The 18,061-nt window shown below is 54.2% G+C and overlaps 1 protein-coding gene across 1 annotated transcript in view; it reads right to left on the bottom strand.

The window, feature by feature from the left end:
* The window catches only part of Ryr3 (ryanodine receptor 3), a 273,574-nt gene that overhangs the window by 57,534 nt on the left and 197,979 nt on the right, over positions 1-18,061 (bottom strand). The window contains exons 60-66 of the mRNA XM_013014307.1: positions 17,759-17,808; positions 16,949-17,009; positions 14,344-14,582; positions 13,023-13,104; positions 8,613-8,743; positions 3,834-4,154; positions 147-387 (exon numbers count right to left, since the gene is read on the bottom strand). Of these exons, the coding sequence (XP_012869761.1) occupies positions 147-387; positions 3,834-4,154; positions 8,613-8,743; positions 13,023-13,104; positions 14,344-14,582; positions 16,949-17,009; positions 17,759-17,808 (1,125 nt within the window). The remainder of the gene's footprint in view (positions 1-146; positions 388-3,833; positions 4,155-8,612; positions 8,744-13,022; positions 13,105-14,343; positions 14,583-16,948; positions 17,010-17,758; positions 17,809-18,061) is intronic.

Raw genomic sequence — 18,061 nt, 5'->3', positions numbered from 1 at the left:
GGCTGGGGGTGTGGAGGCTGGGGTGCGGGGAGGCTGGGGGGTGTGGGGAGGCTGGGGGTGGCAGCTGCGTCCAGCTGCCGTGCCCTGCCCTCCTTCCCATTCGTGCCCACAGGCCCCGGGAGGGGCAGGCGGCTGGGCTGCCGCACCTGTGGTTGTCCACGTAGCGGATCAGCAGCGGGTAGAAGGCGTAGAGGTCTCTGCAGAGGATGGAGAACTCGTCCAGGATGAGCAGCTCGGCCTCCTGCGTGTCCGCCTTGCCGTCGGCTCGCAGCTGCTCCTCCTCCTGCACCGTCTTCACGGCCTTCTTCTTCAGCTTCTCCAGGGTGGGGATGAAGTGGCTGCGGAGCAGGTCCGGCCTGGCTTTGCTGATGATCGGCTGGGCGTACACTGCACGTGCGGACAAAGGCTCTTACCTCACTGGGTGCCGGTGAGCACAGGGCGCTGGCAGGCAGGGCTCGGGTCGGCACCGTCCGGGACCCTCCGGCTCCCAGGGCTCGGGTCGGCACCGTCCGGGACCCTCTGGCTGCCAGGGCTGCGGTGGGGGGCACCGTCCGGGACCCTCCGGCTCCCAGGGCTCAGGTGAGCACCGTCCGGGACCCTCCGGCTCCCAGGGCTGCGGTGGGCACCGTCCGGGACCCTCCGGCTCCCAGGGCTCGGGTCGGCACCGTCCGGGACCCTCTGGCTGCCAGGGCTCGGGTCGGCACCGTCCGGGACCCTCCGGCTGCCAGGGCTCGGGTCGGCACCGTCCGGGACCCTCCGGCTCCCAGGGCTCGGGTCGGCACCGTCCGGGACCCTCCGGCTCCCAGGGCTGCGGTGGGGGGCCACTGTTCCACTCCCGGCCCTCCAACCCCTCCTCCTGCACGCAGGCCCGTGCCAGCGCCCCCTCTTCTGAACAGCCTGTCCAGCGTCACCTTACAGCACGCTCCTGTGTGCTTTGGCCCGCTGGCTAGATCTTAGGTTCCAAAGAAAGTCTTTCACTAAGAAGAACCAGGCCTGTGCTGCTGGAGGGCAGGCCTGGAGCTGGGCTTTCTTCTCTCTACCCAGGCCAGGCATTTGCTGGCCACCCTCGACTGATCGCTTCTCCTCCGCTAGAGGTGCTGACATGTCTGTCCTCAAATGCTGACATGTCTGTCCTACTGCAACCAATAAACATGCCCACTTACTATGTACTAGTGAAAAAGTTGTAAAAATGAATAATGATTATGACATGCTGATGCTACCAGCTGAAGGCTTAGTTCAATTTCTTTAGCATTGATCAGGTGCAAATACTGACATGGTTAAATGCAAATAGGCCTATTAGGGATTGGCAAACACAAAAGATAAAGTCTGTGTTTATATATGTGTGTATACATGCGCATATTTATGCTTTCCAGGTATTTTATAGAAAAATCTGTTAAAAGAACAATAATGCAACTATCACCCTGGCCAACCTAGCCCCTGGAGCTTGCTTCCCTGGGACATAGTGACAACATCAGTGAAAAATGAACACAGAGAGGCCTGGCCACAGGGGACACCAAAAAGGGAAACCAGTATGCTGACAATGGCTTTTGTTGTTGTTGTTGTTGGTCTTGGGGCTTGAACTCTGGGCCTGGGTGCTGTCCCTCAGCTCTTCAGCTCAAGGCGCTCTACCACTTGAGCCACAGCACCACTTCCAGTTTTCTAATGGCTTATTGGAGATAGGAGTCTCACAGACTTTCCTGCCCAGGCTGGCTTTGAACCGTGATCCTCAGATCTCAGCCTCCTGAGTAGCTAGGATTACAGGCGTGAGCCACCAGCACCTGGGTGGTGGTGGCCTTTCTTAAAGAACAGGAAAAAAATGCCTCTTACCTTATCTTTCCCTTTTAATTATATATTGACTGATTACACTTTTACTAGATTAACAGGATAGGATATTTTGATGGTAAAAATCAGATTAATGGTAAGAAAAGGGAAAAATAAAGTGAGTAATGGTGTGAACTATTGATGTACGTTTGAATGGGCATCTTGGCCATTAGCTCAAGACATTTCAATTAGAAACGGCTCTATTCTAGTCACTTTCTTATCTTATTTCTCTTTATTTTTCACTTCCACGCAGAAAGGATAGTTTTAGAAAGAACAGGTTAAGAGGGCTTTTGGAGACATGCACTAGCTGAGACCTGAGGCTTCTCGGCCGCACTGCGGTGCCGCTCAGCTGAGGCCCAAATCGGAATGGCCGTAGCTGACCTGGGGTTTTGGGATTGAGCTGTTCCTCGCTATACGGTGGCTCACTTACTGCGGCTTCACTGTATCTTGGGGTTGAAAAACAATACATAAAGATGATCCCTCACCCATCATGGGGGTTACAGTCCAAAGACCCCACGATAGTGAGAATCCGCAAAGTAGTGTTACGTGCACCCTGAGGTGGTGGGGTGACCAGCCAAGGTGGCTATTGTGTGGATTTCCACCTCCCACAGGGAGGGGTCTCTGGGGTGTAACTCCAGCAGGTGAGGGACCCCTGCACTTTTAAAATGGACTTGGGGGCTGGGAAGGTGGCTCGGTGGTACAGTGCTCGCCGTGCATGCATGAGGCCCTGGGTTCGATTCCTCAGCATCACAGAAGTAGAAAAAGCCAAAAGCGGTGCTGTGGCTCCAGTGGTAGAGCGCTAGCCTTGAGCTGAAGAGCTGAGGGACAGCGCCAGGCCCAGAGTTCAGGCCTCACGACCGACAAAACAAAACTGACTTGGTTACCAGAAGTTCTCTGGCCTGGACTGAGTGCAGTCTGGCCCTGCCTGTGGGAGGAGATGCTCAAGTCTGGCTCCTGTCAGCGCCCCTCAGAGACAACCCCCTCCCCGGGGGAGGAGCAGGGGCTGTGACCCCTCAACACTCTGCAGGATGGCCGACAACACTTTGTTCTGCCACAGGAACCATGGGAGGCCCGCATACAGCTATCCATACAGTGGATGCCATGAACGGTGTCTCGGGTCTCACGGCCCTGTGGCCAGACGTCCTCCACCTCTGCGAGGCTCATGAGGAAGAAGAGAACACACACACGCCGCTCACTCACAGGTCCACGGAAACCTACACTAGCCACCGGTGCCCAAAGCGCTTCCTATGTTGATTTCAGTTCACTTGTGAGACCAGAAGGAGCTAGGCACTTTTCCTCTTCAGTCTACCAGTTTTCCCAGGAAGGACATTTCTCAGTGTTGGGCTGACAGCTGCCTCTAGCCTAGCGATGGCACTTGTGGACAGGAGCAGGTGTGGTCTGCTGTGACCGTGGGCCTGTGACTGCCTTCGCACCGGAATCCCACACGCAGGACGGACAGACAGACAGGGTGCTCAGTATCTGCAGTTTCCTGACTGGGGGAAGGGTATTCACTTCCCAAGCGTGTGCTTTGTTATGTTTTAAAGGTTGAGAAACAGAACACTGGCTGGTGACACTAAGCGCCTACTCCATTCCAGCCGTTGCAGAAGGGCACAAAGACAAACACCGAGCTGGAAGGGTCCCTACTGTGCGCCTACATCAGGCGTCCTAGAAAACATAAAGCGACATGCGAATGCAGAGTGACAGGAAGACCCCGGCGGGAGGGGCTGCAAAGTGGCACGCACGCAAGATTACTTATCCCAAATTAGGGATAATTACTGCGTCTAAGAGCCAGTACGGTGGCGCTCCCAGCATGGAGGGAGTGATGGAGAAGGCTTCCTGGAGACCTGCGGGGCCTGGGTCAGCAGGGCTCACGGGGGCAGGGCTCCATGAAGCTCTTTGGGGGACATGTCAGCCACGCTTACAGTGAGGCGACGGGGAGGCGGGGGGAGAGAGCGACCGCCCGAGACGGAAAGGAAAGCATCCAGCCACCCGGGGAGAAGAGGCCTGCGTACCTGCAATGCGCTTCATCCAGGAAGCCTCGTCGATGCCCAGGTTGTTGTTGATGATTTTCAGGATGTTGCCCAGGATGAGGCTGAGGTGCTCAGACGTGACGGTGGTGCAGCAGGGCCCGGCGCTCGGGGGCAGGCCCTCGGGGCCGTGCGCCCACCAGTAGGACAGGTAGCTGCACAGCATGGGCAGGGTCACCTCGATGACGTGGGGCATCTCTGAGTACCGGGCGCCCGACTCGGCCAGGCTGCCGATCTCCTTCATCAGGCCTTCCAGCGGGGGGACGCCGGGACACATGTCTTCCACCATGTCTGGCAGCCCCAGAACTGACCCAGAGGAGGCAGAAGGGAAGGCACAGTCAGCCAAAGGCACCTGCGGGCGGCCTTTCCTCCCCCTCCCCATGCTTCCTCTGCCTATCCCATACCCCGAGGACACCTTGAAGGGGGGGCAGTTTTGGACCGCTGGCCACGTGCACAGACTACACCAAAGTCAGCGCATTTTCCCAGGTGTCACACTGGTGTGAACACACCTGGGCGTCGATTAAAGCAGCCCAGCACGCCATGAGGGGCACGCAGAAGGCTTCTCTGGGTGCAGCAAGCCTCCTGCCCGGGCCTAGAGCATCTCTTACTGGAGAGACAGGAGGAGGAGAAAAGCGACTAGTGGCGGAGTCATAGTTCGGTGCCCTCAGTCCTATCGGTTTTGCTTAGAGAAGCTAGAAAACCTTCACACAGTCCCTCAGCCGCCTGAGCCACTCTGTGAGTCTGTGTTGGTTATTTTTGAGCTAGGATGTGCTCCATGCCTGGCCAGCCGACCTGCGATTCCTGTTTGTGCCCCCCGGCCTGCGATGGCAGGTTCGCTCCCTCTCCAGGTTGGGGTGACAGACGCCGTGGTGGTTCTACTCGGGACACTGCAGCGATGGTCGCACTTTCTGCTGCTATCTCCGGGCTTTCAGTGTGTGGAAAGCCGAATGCCTCACACGGGGACCAACAGACAACTCCGGAGGAGCGTCAGCAAGGCAGGCGAAGCCTCCCGGCTGTGGTTTACAGGAATTATACGGCCAGACATGGTTTACCGCCAATGCTGGTCGTCTGCAGAGAGCAAGTGCATCATGCCCCCGGTGGCAGAGCAGCCGTGGCCGACAGAATGTGGGGAGAAACTCACACATAAGGAAATTTTACACACGCACCTGCAGAGTCATTAGATAAGGACAGAAGTCGAACGTTCAGCCTTGCAGCCTGGCACAAAGAACCTTCCAGCTGCCTCAGAAGCAGCTGGAGTTTATAATCATTTGCTGTAAGATGATACAGAAAACTGAGGTATGTGTTCGATGTCACACAGACAGCACATCGGTGAAGATCTTTTCCCTGCCTCAGAAGAATGAAGTTTCCTGAGGTCGGTGCCCTGCAGTCATGATAAGACCTTTCAAAGCACCTTAGATGGACAGTAATGGGTTCCTGCCTGGAACAAACATTTGTGATTCAGAAGGTGCTTTGTACTTCCAGTGCGGCTTACGAAGTGCACAGTTACCTGAAAAACAGCTCGGCTGAGTCCCGCCAGCCCAGACAGAGGCCGCTGGGGGAGTCGTGAGAACACACTGTCTTTTCGACTTCTAGAACACTGGTTCTCAAGCAATTGGTCCTCCCAGGCCACTGAGCTACCGACGCCAGCACCAAGCTCAGTGATCTGCATCAAGCCTTCCGGGGGGTTCAGATGCACGTTAGACTGTAAGTGCTACTGAGATCCATCCTGGAGTCCTTGCCGCTGCACCCAGCAGCTCTTCACCCAAGAGAAGCATCAGAAAGAGCCGTCCCGGCAGTGCCGGTGGGGGGTGTGGAAGTGGGGCCCCAGCTCGGTGGCTGGCGTCTCTGTATTAAGGCACAGGAAGCTTTCAGCAACCCAATATTCTGGACACTTCCACACACACAAGCACGGATGTATCCTGCTTGGCATAACTGTCATGAAGTAGTATGAACACGCTCCCAGGCATAGCTTGAGTTTTGGATAAATAAGGAAAGTGCCCAGGTTCCTACAGTGGCGTGAGTAACTGCTGGCAAAGCACCACGTGTGATTGACACAGATGCCCAAGTGACAGGTTACCTGGACAAATCGGGCATGGATCACGGCTCTGCCGGTGGTGGCCCCTCAGGGCCCGCCAGCCACTCCCAGGCAGCCTGCAGACCCCGCACACAGCCCTGAAACGCCTCAGGCCCTCCCTTTACAGTCAGACCCAAGGTGACAAACACCGGCTCCAGGGACCCCAGCCCGGGGCCCGTGTTCCCGTGTCTCGCATGAGAACCCTGAGCCCATCGCTCCCAGCATGCAAGGACTGGCACTTGCTGTTTACTTATCAACATCTTATTAAATCAGCGCAAAGGGATATGAAACAAACTTAAAAAAAAACCAAAAAAACTCAAACCAGCCATGGGTACGAGGGTGACGGAGACCCTGCCCCTTCCCCCAGAGCCGTCCAGGTCTTCCTCCTCGTCTACTGCGCCCCCGTGAACTGAAAAGGTGCAGTTCTATACCGTGGTGACACAGAGACAAGGTGTGTGTGTGTACATGCGTGCACGTGCGTGTGCGCACACACACGCACACACGCACACACACACACACTATACCAGGGTTGAGCTCAGCCCTGTACTCAGCTTGCTTACTCATGGCTGGTGCTCTACCACTTGAACCACCCGTCCAGTCAGGAATTTTGCTGTCTACTTAGAGATGGAGCCTCACGGACTTTTCTGCCTTGCATGGAGATCCTCCTCGGTTGCTATGGTTACAGGTGTGAGCCACGGCACCTGCTTACATTGCTTCTTGGTGGCATATTGCGACACCGTTGGCTCAGAACAAATGCACACATCTCCCTGACTGTCACCCATGGGCTCTGCGTCCCTGTCGAGGGGGGAGCAAGGCTCGGCTGGCGTTTGCCTGCGTCCGTCTCCGCCATTGCTCAGCTGCCCAAAGCCTGCTCTGGGACCTGGCTTCCGCGTTAGCCGTGCCGCACTTGGAGTCAAGAGCCAGCAGAGAAAAACAAGGTCAGAAAATCCAAACTTTTGTTAGTGTTAGAGAAGAAAGTAAGGTGAGCTGAGTGGGTGGAGAGAGCTGAGCGTACAGACTTCTCTGGGGACTCTGGAAAGCCATGATGCTGTGCCAATGTGTCTCTCCTGACCTGCTCTGAGAACATTGGTCTCACCGTGCTCCAGTACAGAAGTGATTTTATTATCAGCCTCATCTAAACTGTGCCTGTGGTGACTTCTGGGGGCAGCGTGTTCTTCTGATGTGAAGTAGGAGCAAGGCTTCCCTCCCCCTTCCTTAGATAAAAAGTGCCGTAGTGACAAAGAAACTGCCCGGCAGCCCTTGGTCACAATCTTCTCCCCCAGGGGCTCATGGCAGCTTTGGAACGCAGACCTGAGAACAAGGCGTTGCTAAAGCCCCGCGAGCTACTATCTGGTAGGGTGGCAGAGCACTAACCTTGAGAAAATAGCTCAAGGACAGTGCCCAGACCCCGAGTGCAGGCCCCACAACGAACAAAAAAGAAAGAAAGAAGAACATCCCTTTCTTGAATGGTTTCTCTGAGCTTTAGTGCTTTCTGTTGTGTCTCCTTCAGGAGGAAGGGGGCTGTGTGGGCAGCACTCTGACAGTCTCTACTTGCAGACAGCCGTCAGGCCGTCCGTGTGGCCGTGCCCCTTCTGATGCCAACACTGCAGCAACAGCTGCGTCACAGCATCTCCCGGAGCAGAAGAGATCCGCGGACCCCAACCAGACCGGAGACATGAGGCCTTAGGAGGGAAGGGAGTTAGGAGCCAGCGATACCAACTCCTCGTTTCATAGACGCGGAATCCAAGCCTAGTGCCAGCCAGGTCTTGTGCTCGCGCATCTCTGTTGTGAGATGGTGGGATATCGGTCCAGTCTCTGACTGACTGAGCTGCAGCGCTCAGGAGTGGAACCACCCTGCTCCAGGACCGCTGCTCCCCCCCACGCCGCCTCCCAGGCCTGCTCCAGGACCGTGTTCCCCCCCACGCCGCCTCCCTGGCCTGCTCCAGGACCGTGCTCCCCCCCACGCCGCCTCCCTGGCCTGCTCCAGGACCGTGCTCCCCCCCACGCCGCCTCCCTGGCCTGCTCCAGGACCGTGTTCCCACCCACGCCGCCTCCCAGGCCTGCTCCAGGACCGTGTTCCCCCCCACGCCGCCTCCCTGGCCTGCTCCAGGACTGTGTTCCCCCCCACGCCGCCTCCCAGGCCTGCTCCAGGACTGCTGCTCCCCCCCACGCCGCCTCCCTGGCCTGCTCCAGGACTGTGTTCCCCCCCACGCCGCCTCCCTGGCCTGCTCCAGGACCGTGCTCCCCCCCACGCCGCCTCCCAGGCCTGCTCCAGGACTGCTGCTCCCCCCCACGCCGCCTCCCTGGCCTGCTCCAGGACCGTGCTCCCCCCCACGCCGCCTCCCTGGCCTGCTCCAGGACCGTGCTCCCCCCCACGCCGCCTCCCAGGCCTGCTCCAGGACCGTGCTCCCCCCCACGCCGCCTCCCTGACCTGCTCCAGGACTGTGTTCCCCCCCACGCCGACTCCCAGGCCTGCTCCAGACTGCTGCTCCCCCCCACGCCGCCTCCTAGGCCTGCTCCAGGACCGTGCTCCCCCCCACGCCGCCTCCCTGGCCTGCTCCAGGACCGTGCTCCCCCCCACGCCGCCTCCCAGGCCTGCTCCAGGACCGTGCTCCCCCCCACGCCGCCTCCCAGCCCGAGGGCCCCTCAGCCCATCGGCAGGCTGGTGGGCTCCGTGGGAAGACACTTACTAGACCTCTCCCTGGGAGTTTTGGTGTTGAAGACCGAGAGGGGATTGTAGCGATTCAGGGTGGGCTCCAGGAAGGCCACAGGCACTGCGGCTGCCAGGGAAGCCAGACATTCTCCAAGGGCAGGACGTTGCCTGGAAACAAAGAAGTCCGTTTAGAAGGGCGCCCGCACTGCCTGGCCCTGCGGCCTCATGCCCTGGCTGGCCAGGCCCTTTCCAGGGACGTGGTCCCTATGTCAAGCATTTCCTGGAGATGTATTCCCGGGGCCCTGATGCTCTGGGAGGCTGCGTGGACATGTCTCCTCTGCCTAGCTCTTCCCGGCTCGGGTGGTGTGACACACCGTGGGCTATGTCCTTCCCCAGCCACCTCAGAGAACATGTTCTGCTGGTACCCAGTGCACTCTGACCCTCCTTGATCTGAGAACGCTCTGGCACTGTCTGTGCAATTTCTGTGAGTCCGTCCTCTACTGCTGCTGGAGACTGGACCACTAGTGGGAGCAGCTGGTCCAAGTGTTAACAAGGTACGGAATAAAAGACTGGCCTTAACGCAGAAAAGAAAAACGGTGTGAAAGGGTATTTGTAGATTTCAAGAGGAAAGTTCTAATACATAGCACCCCTCTCCTTTCCCTTTAAAAAGATCAGTTTTTCTACCTTGAAGAACCCCTGATTCTAAGTCTCTTTGTAAAACAAGCAAACACCATAAAACCAGGGTTCCTATTCCAAGCGGGCTGGGCTCAGGGCCTCGTCTTCCCAGTGGGTGCTCTGCCACACAGCCATGCTTTGGACCCTTTACTTCCCAGTCTCACCTCCTCAGCCAGGCATGAGTCTGGGCCCATCCACCCGCACGAGGCTTCCCAAGAGCGAGGGTGACGGTGCTCACCAGTGTGAAAGGGTCTCATGGATGGTTCCTGCCCAGGTTGGCATCAGAGATCCCAACCTTCTCAGCCTCTCGAGCAGTGAGAGTTGTAAGTGCGATTCACCAGGACTGCCACCTGCTGTTTCCTCTTCTAGCTATGCTCAAGATGGTGGGCAGGCCTCGAGCCAGGGCTTCATGGGCCCCCTGGGCAAGCACGGCCCGAGACCTCAGTGACGGGAAGACACAGAAGCCCTTCCACGTCAGACCTGGGTGTGCACGGGGGCTGCTTCTGTTAAGTCTCATTGTGGGTGCCAAGAGAAGCACCATGCTGTACTCTTCTCTTTTTATTGGAGGTAATGGGGGTACGATTTCAAGTCTGACAGCACATTTTAGTTGGCACAGGAGGTATGTCTAGGACACTCTCCTGAATTGCTTTGGTGAAAAATTAATCCATCTCCTCCTTTCTCTTTTACCAAAATTAAAGTCACGATCTCATAAAAGTGTGTCTGTGAAGTTATTCAGAAGACAGCTAAGAAGTCCCGTTTCTCCTGGGCTGCACGCTCAGGGACTGACCCTGTCCGCCCTGATATTAATTACTGCAGAGTCTGAGCCTCACCAGTTCACCCACAGGACATTTTCTAGTCTGGAGTACACAATCATGCTAATTAGCTGTTCAGCCAAGAAAGATAAACAACACATCTCCAGGCCTAATGCTAAAATAGTCTGTAAAAGTAATGCTTCAGGATGCTGAATGACCTCAGCCCCAGGCCTAAGCAAAGACTGAACTGGCAAAGCTGCTAAGATGCTACGTCTCCAGTGACTAGCACCATCTGGGGCACGGCAAGCCGGGCCAAACCTCCAGGCAGGGATGGGCCGGAAGACCACTCCACAGCAACCCCAACCCAGACTGACGTGAAGTTCGTCAGTGGATATGAAAACGATTTGCTTTTATTTAGTTGTTACCACTTAGCACTTTGTTATACATAATAGATAGTTGGTGACAGATTGAAAGGGGTTTAATTTCTATTCTCAGTATCTTTTACTTCCTAATTTATTAATCTCTCAAATTAATCCCATGGATCTCAATGGAAATTGATTGTTCAAATGTTTGCTGTCAGGAACAAGCAATCTCAGTGAAAATATTAATGTCTCACACATCTATGGTGTTTTGTAATTTTGAAAATTCTATCATGTGTATTCAAAAGATGCTAAAGAAGGTAACATGTAGCAGAGGAGAATACACAGTCCTAGCAAGAAGTACCCTTAGAGGGGTGCATGCATAGTGCTTGATCAGAAACCATTGATCAAAAGGAGCCAGGCAGAAAATAGAGTGAATACATATATTGCAGCACGAAGGAGAAAACACAGTATTCATGAAAAATAAAAACTGAGATTAGATGTTTTAAGTAATCAAGTTCTAAGTTATTTTTCGGAACAAAATCCTATCAAGGGGCTAGGAAGGTGGCTCAGTGGTAGAGTGCATGCCTTGCATGCGTGAGGCCCTGGGTTTGATTCCTCAGCACCACACACAGAAAAAGCCAGAAGTGGCACTGTGGCTCAAGTGGTAGAGCGCTCGCCTTGAGCTGAAGAGCTGAGGGACAGCACCCAGGCCCAGAGTTCAAGCCCACGACTGGCAAAAAAAAAAAAAAAAAAATCCTATCAAGTCTCAACATTTCTCAAAGATTCTTCATGTTAAATTATGCAAGTCTTCTGCATGATTAAATGCCCAAAAGCCTTTACCCTTCTCAGAAATTCTATCTGAAAACCTCACTAGTCATTACCATCATTTGCATGATTGCCTCAATTACAAAAACATTTCAAAAGAAATGCGGGTTTCAGCGACTCCTCCTCCTCTTCAGACTCCATCCGTCACCAGGCGACTGGCAGCATTTCTAACTAAACACACACTCAAGCTCTAGTTGGACCACACATCTACTGAAGCTCCTGTAATCCAATAGATAGTAAAGGAAAATCCAGTGAACAGTGGCAGGGCAAGGATGGGCTTATTACTTGTAACTTCTCTTCCTGAACAACACATTAGAAACAAGACAGAACGAGACCCTGACATAGCTTGGGTCTAACATGCCCTCCGGGGGCTTCCAGGGGCCCAGGCCCAGGCTCTGGGGACATGGTGACGTCTTGTATTTTATGAACATGAACCTACCAAAAAGGACATAATTAAATGAAAATTTCAGCCAGGTGCTAATGGCTCATGCCTATCATCCTAGTGCTTGAGATGCCAAGAATGGGAAGCTAATGGTTCGCGGCTAACTAGGGCAGAAAAGCTGACAAACCTCCTTCTTCAGCCATAGCGGGGCTCAGTGGTGTGCACCTGTAAATTCTGAGCTACAAGGAAGGCTGAGAACAAAAGACTGGCTCATGGTTCTAGGCCAGCCAGGGCAGAAAAGTGGTAAGACTCACTCTACAGAAGGAGGCTGGGTACGGTGGCACCGACTGTTACACCAGTGACTTCACCGTTTCTAAAAGCTGGTAAATCGAGGCTCAGCAATTCTCCCTGGTGGGAGGCAGCACCGTATTCTACAAATAACCAATGAAAACAGGGCTGGAGGGCTGAAGGTGTGGTTCAGGCAGAACACAGCCTGCAAAGTCAGGCCCAACCCCAGTGCTGCAAACATAAGCCAGCCAGCAAATCCCAGAGCGCTGCCGCCTGGAGGGGCGGTGCTGGGGGCGGAGGATCAACTGAGCTCCCTCCCTCCTCCCCTGCTTCTCCTTCTGCAGCGCTGAGCATTACCAGCTCATCACTCCAATCAATGAGTTCTTTAGTTCTAAAAGGAGATCAAGTCTCTTTCTGCTTTATGGAGACACTGCAATTTGAATTGATGTACGCTTTATCACGAAATAAAGGTTTATTGTTAGGTGGTCTGATAAAAGCACCATCAACAGAGCAGACCCCCAAAGTAGTTTAGATTAAGTAAAGCATAGATTGAATTCTTTTATCTTTTCATGTGTGAAAGGGGGGGGGAAAAGAAAGATAAAGTCTTTTAAGGATAAAACTCAGGCCAGAGTTTTATCCTTCCAATCTCAGCCCTGGATTCAGACAGAACACCACAGCACCTGGCATTTGATGCTGAAGAGCCAGGGAGAGCCAGGCCTCTCCTGTGCGGGAAGATTAGGAGGACACAGCCGTAAACCGAACACTTCTGCAATGACGCGAGACTAGTGAACAGCGTTTCTGCTTCTGAAGTGTGCACTTGCTCAAAGCTGGCTAACCTGACAGCGGGGCGCGGGCAGGACCCACGGTCCCAAAGCGTGGGCCACGCGACCGTCTGCAGCGCCTTCCCACGGGAGGCTGGGCCTGGGAGACCAGACGCGTCTTCACAGGCTTCCGTCTGGCCACGCGCACACCAGGCATCTCAGCACCTGACCACGCTTCCTGCCACTATCAGATACGCCTCCCCAAGGCTCAACACCCATCCTTCCACACCACTGAACACTCTGGTTTTGCTGCGGGAAAAGATGCTATTAAATGTTTAAAAAATCCCGGGTAACATCCCCCCTGCCCCCCCAACGTGTTCGTCTCTCTCGTTTGCCAATTACCTTTCAACGTAGATGTTCCTTCCGGTGCCGAGGGAATAGAGGCTACACAGTATGCGGTAGCATGAAATCTGCACGTCGCTCACTGAAACAGAGCAGAGACGTCCTCATCACACGGATCCCAGCCCAGATGCACACAGGACGGTCCACGAAGGGAAAGGCGGGGTAGGCATCAGCACGGGAAGCGTGCTCTCCTTCTAAGCGAAGGGAGCCTTTGCAGCCATGCCAGCTTGCTGGGGGCGCCGGGGGGCACCTCCTTCCTGGGCTTGGGATGCCCCATCCCAAGGGCTGCGCCCCGCACAGCCCTTCCTGGGAAAGGAGCTGCTTGGCCCACCAAGCCTTCAAATGGTCATGGGCTCCCTCCAACACAGAGAGGCATTAGGGCCAAACTTTATCAAGTGTCATTCTTCTTCCTTTAGAAAAAGGAATTCAGAAGCCATTTTGATAAAGCCTTTTGCTCATTTTCTAAGAAGAGATGCATAGGCGCCTTGCCTTCTTCAGAGATAAAACAAAGGCCCTCAAGTCTGCCCACCCCAAATTCACTGCTGTGTCTTTCCAAAGGAGGTTCAAGTGCAGCTGGGCAGACCACTGCTTCCTAAGGGAAGGAACGCACCGGGTTAAACAGACAGGCCGCAAGCCCCGGTTCTGTCCAGGACTCGTACTCAGTCTAGGATGACCTTAATACAAGCAAAACTCAATGTTTTATTTTCAATCAAGGAACTGCCTTGTTTCCATGAACTCCTACCCACGTGAATGACTAATTTTCATCCATTCAGGGTTGTGGGAGATACAGCCTGAGTCACTGGCAAGTTCAGCCGAATTTAATCACATACCAACACTTAACAGGTAGAACTGAAGCTGGTGATGCGTTACCTGCGTGGTTTCAAATGAAACCGACCAGCTTGGTCTTCTAAAGCTTGGAAAATGAAGTGTGCATAGCTCTCCTTTGCTTCTGATACCAATGAATAAATTAAGGCTTCTTAACAGGACCAATGGAAAGCCCCAGGAGCAAAATACTCTGCATTTTGGCCAACATCTCAGGCTGTATTACAAAGATAACCTTTCAAATTAAATAGAAGCCTAACAGCTGAGGGCTAGGCTAGCAGACAGGAAATTGGGGTGTAAGCAAATATTATGCGCTCAAATGAAGGAATTCTTCCCCTGCAGAGGTTTATTACCTCATTTTTCTTAAATCTAAGAAGAAAAAAATGTATGGAATCGTCATTTCTCCACTCTGCCCTCACGTTCAACGCACGAGCACGGCTCTCGCCAGACGTCTATGGCTTTGAGCAGAGCAATTCCTGACCAAGAGCAGGAGACTCACAGAGCAGATCCACCCCGAACTGGTGCTGGGCCACGTGCTCAAAGATGGACGTCAGGATGGGTAGCAGGGCCACCGTGGTGTAGTTAATGTTCTGAGAGACGCCTTTGATCTGGGTTCTGGAGTGGGTGAACTTCCCCAGCTTCAGGTTTTCCGAAGTCCTCTCTAAGTCCTCGGCGGCATTCTCAAAGAAGGCCCGCAAGCCAGCCTTCACGGGCTCTGAGCCAGACTTCACCACAGTCCTACGAGCAAACACAAGATGTTCAGAGCCAGAGGCAGGCTCTGCATGTTGGCCAGCAACCTTCTTGAAAGTGGTGACTTGCGGTGCACCTGGGTGGACGTTTGATGTCTCACCCCTGGAGATGCAGTGTGCAGAGAAGGGGGAAACCTGGACCACACATCCCCCAGGGCGGGAACGTTCAAAGCCACTGGGGCTGGGGGAGTCCTCGCTTAGCTCCACAGGACCTGTAAACGGCGATCTAGAACAAGATGGACACTGGTCCCATGGCCTGGAGAATGGGCAGCGGCTGCGGCCTTTTGTAAACACCTAGCTGCGGGGACAGAGAGGTGAGCTTCCCACAGCTCTCTGTGGGCTCAGACCCTCCGCAAGGGCCCTGGCTGGTCTCCTGTGAGGCCCGGCCGCGTGGAGGACAAGGAAGGAAGTACAGTGGGTCTGTCAGTTTGCAAGGAACTCTTCGGTTGGAGGAAGAGGGGAGGAAGGGCCAGCTGGTCCTTTTTAAGCAGTGTCATAAAACTTTATTAGACCACTTGGGGAGGGAGGAAAATCAACTGTGTCTCATGGGGAGGGAGTTGAGCTACGAGTATCTGAGTCCTTCATTATATTCTTACAGCACTTAGAATTGGAACAAAACCTACACGGCACTTGTAGCTTCCCTTCTTCCTTTCTCTCTCTTTTTCTTTCTTTCTTCCTTTCCCTCCCTCCATCCCTCCCTTCCTTCCTTTCTTTCTCTCTTTCTTTTTTTGGTCAGTTGTGGGGCTTGAACTCTGGGCCTGGGTGCTGTCCCTCAGCTCTTCAGCTCAAGGTGAGCGCCCAACCACAGAAGTGGCCACAGCGCCACTTCCGGTTTTCTGGTGGTTAATTGGAGGTAAGAGTCTCACGGCCTTTCTTGCCCGGGCTGGCTTTGAACTGCAATTCTCAGATCTCAGCCTCCTGAGTAGCTAGGATGACAGGCGTGAGCCACCGGCACCCAGCTAACTCCCTATATTTCTACATTAGATGACAGACTTAACTACAAAGAGTCCGTGGGTCTTGCTGCCTGTGGGTAAATATTCACAGACTATGTTTCCTTGAGGATGATTTCTGGACATGGTTTTCTTGGAAAAGAAAAGCGAACCCTCGAAGCTTTTCTGCATGGTGTATTCTAGGCGAGGACTCTGCCCACAAGCTACATGCCAGTCTCCTGTGTTTTGGTGTTGACAGAGGGTCTTGCTAACTCTTCAGGGTTGGCCTTGAACCCGCCCTCTGACGGTCTCTGGGATGGCAGGCTTGTGCCATCATGCCTAGCTTCTTGGTGTAAAGATTCTTCCTCTGAACCGTAAGGGGCTGTGGGTCTGGAGTGACTGACCCCTTCCGCACATGTCCATAGTGTTGTTGTTTCTCTCAAAAACAAAAACAAGGTCATAAAACCCCTAACATCTCTTTTAGAGTCTCACTCCTTTTTTACCACCCCCTTTTTTAAATAGCTATCCGTTTGTTGGAGGTTTTCATCTGAGGCTGTGTCCTCAGGGGGGAGGCTCCTCTGCAGTGGCTTCGAGGAGCTTTGCTCTCTCCTGGTTTTGACAAAGGACTCTTTAGTGAACGTGTGAAAGAAAGCTCCCTTGCCACTTCTTTTCACAACTTGTTTTTAAAAATCACTTACTTCAATGCAGCTAGAATTTACGTATTTTGGGTAAGACTTCCTTCCCCTGCCTATAGCCAACCTTCTCTCCCCCCCTCCCCTGCCCTTCTCTCTCTCCCCTCCTTTCCTCCCCCCCTCCTCTCCCTACTCTCCCCTCCCCTCCTTTCTTTCTTTCTTTCTGACTTTGCACTCCATTCTCCCAGTGTTGGGATTACCGGAATGACTCAGGAAGTGTGACTAGCTTTTTCTGACCTTTTATCTTTTGTTAGCATAGATTAGTTGCACAAAGTAGTTTAACTGTGATGCTTCCATTCATGCATACGATGGACCCTGATCAAATTCACACCCTCCCGTCCTGTCTCAATCCTCCCGTCCTGTCTCGATCTTCCCGGTCAGAGCTCTCTGCGACTCCTGGCTGGCGCAGTGAATCCAGAGCGATGCCCTTCCCCTGTCTCAGATTCCCTGTGGCTGCACTGTTCATCAAAGCTCCTCTGTGTGTGTGTAGAGAATTGGGTATGGTGTGGCATGTTGCCACATTATACGTATTTTCTTCAGAGAGACAAATTTCCCAGTAAGAGAAGATGAAGACTGAGCTAAGGCTCAGCCCTCAGCATCCAGAAAGCGGCATGGCCGGGCTGCTGCAAGGTAGAACAGGGAGGAACAGAGTGCCAGCTTCCAGGGTCAGGTTCATCCTTCTGTGAGGATCAGAGAGGGCGTCCTGAGGGCCTACTACAAACCCGCAGACTTACCTTGTGTCAAGTGTCTGCGCTAAGATGTGGAGACAGCTGACCATTGTAGAAGCGTCGCTTCCTGGAATGAGAAGCACCGTCTGTGACCCGCAGCCCCTGGGCCTGTGCTAGTGCACACCACAGCCACTGGGCCTGTGCTAGTGCACACCACAGCCAGAGCAGCTAACGCCCACATGCACACACACAGCCAGAGCAGCTAACGCCCACATGCACACACACAGCCAGAGCAGCTAACGCACACATGCACACACACAGCCAGAGCAGCTAACCCCCACATGCACACACACAGCCAGAGCAGCTAACCCCCACATGCACACACACAGCCAGAGCAGCTAACGCCCACATGCACACACACAGCCAGAGCAGCTAACGCCCACATGCACACACACAGCCAGAGCAGCTAACGCCCACATGCACACACACAGTCAGAGCAGCTAACGCCCATATGCACACACACAGCCAGAGCAGCTAACGCCCACATGCACACACACAGCCAGAGCAGCTAACCCCCACATGCACACACACAGCCAGAGCAGCTAACACCCACATGCACAGTGCCAGGCTCTGGTGAGGGACCGGTGTGGCCTTATTCTGATTCAGCCATGGCTTCATGGAGGCGTTACAGGCACTTAGTATCTGTGGGGGAAACTGAGTGGGAAATACATGGACAGTGTTCATCCTGACCCAAGCTGCCTATGGTAAATTAGGGAACACTTTAATCCAGGACTCGGGCGGTCTGAGAGAACCACAGGTAAAGCGAGTTCAGGACAGTGACAGGAAGGAAAGCAGCCTTCAGCAGCATTCACTTACCAAAGAGGGAAATCCTGTGTCTAACAAGAGCAGCAAGTTTGCAGAAGAGGCTGAGGCAGAAAGCAACAATTCAGAAGGTTACAGAGACTCGAGGACTCGCTGCACCCCCCCCCCCAAATGCAGCAAAACGAACAAAGAGGTGGCCGGCTAGGAAGGCGTACGGGTTCCCCTCCCTGAGACACTCAGACCACGCTCAGGAGAACGTGTGTACCACAGCCATGGTGCAGCGCGGAGGAGCTTCCGGGCAGTCGGCAGCATTGGTCACAGGATGGCCCAGCGCCCCCCACCGCAGCGCCCCTCACC

The sequence above is a fragment of the Dipodomys ordii genome, unplaced genomic scaffold (assembly GCF_000151885.1).
Source record: "Dipodomys ordii isolate 6190 unplaced genomic scaffold, Dord_2.0 Scaffold23, whole genome shotgun sequence".
Lineage (NCBI taxonomy): Eukaryota > Metazoa > Chordata > Mammalia > Rodentia > Heteromyidae > Dipodomys > Dipodomys ordii.
This window is presented reverse-complemented; position numbering and strand designations above follow the sequence as displayed.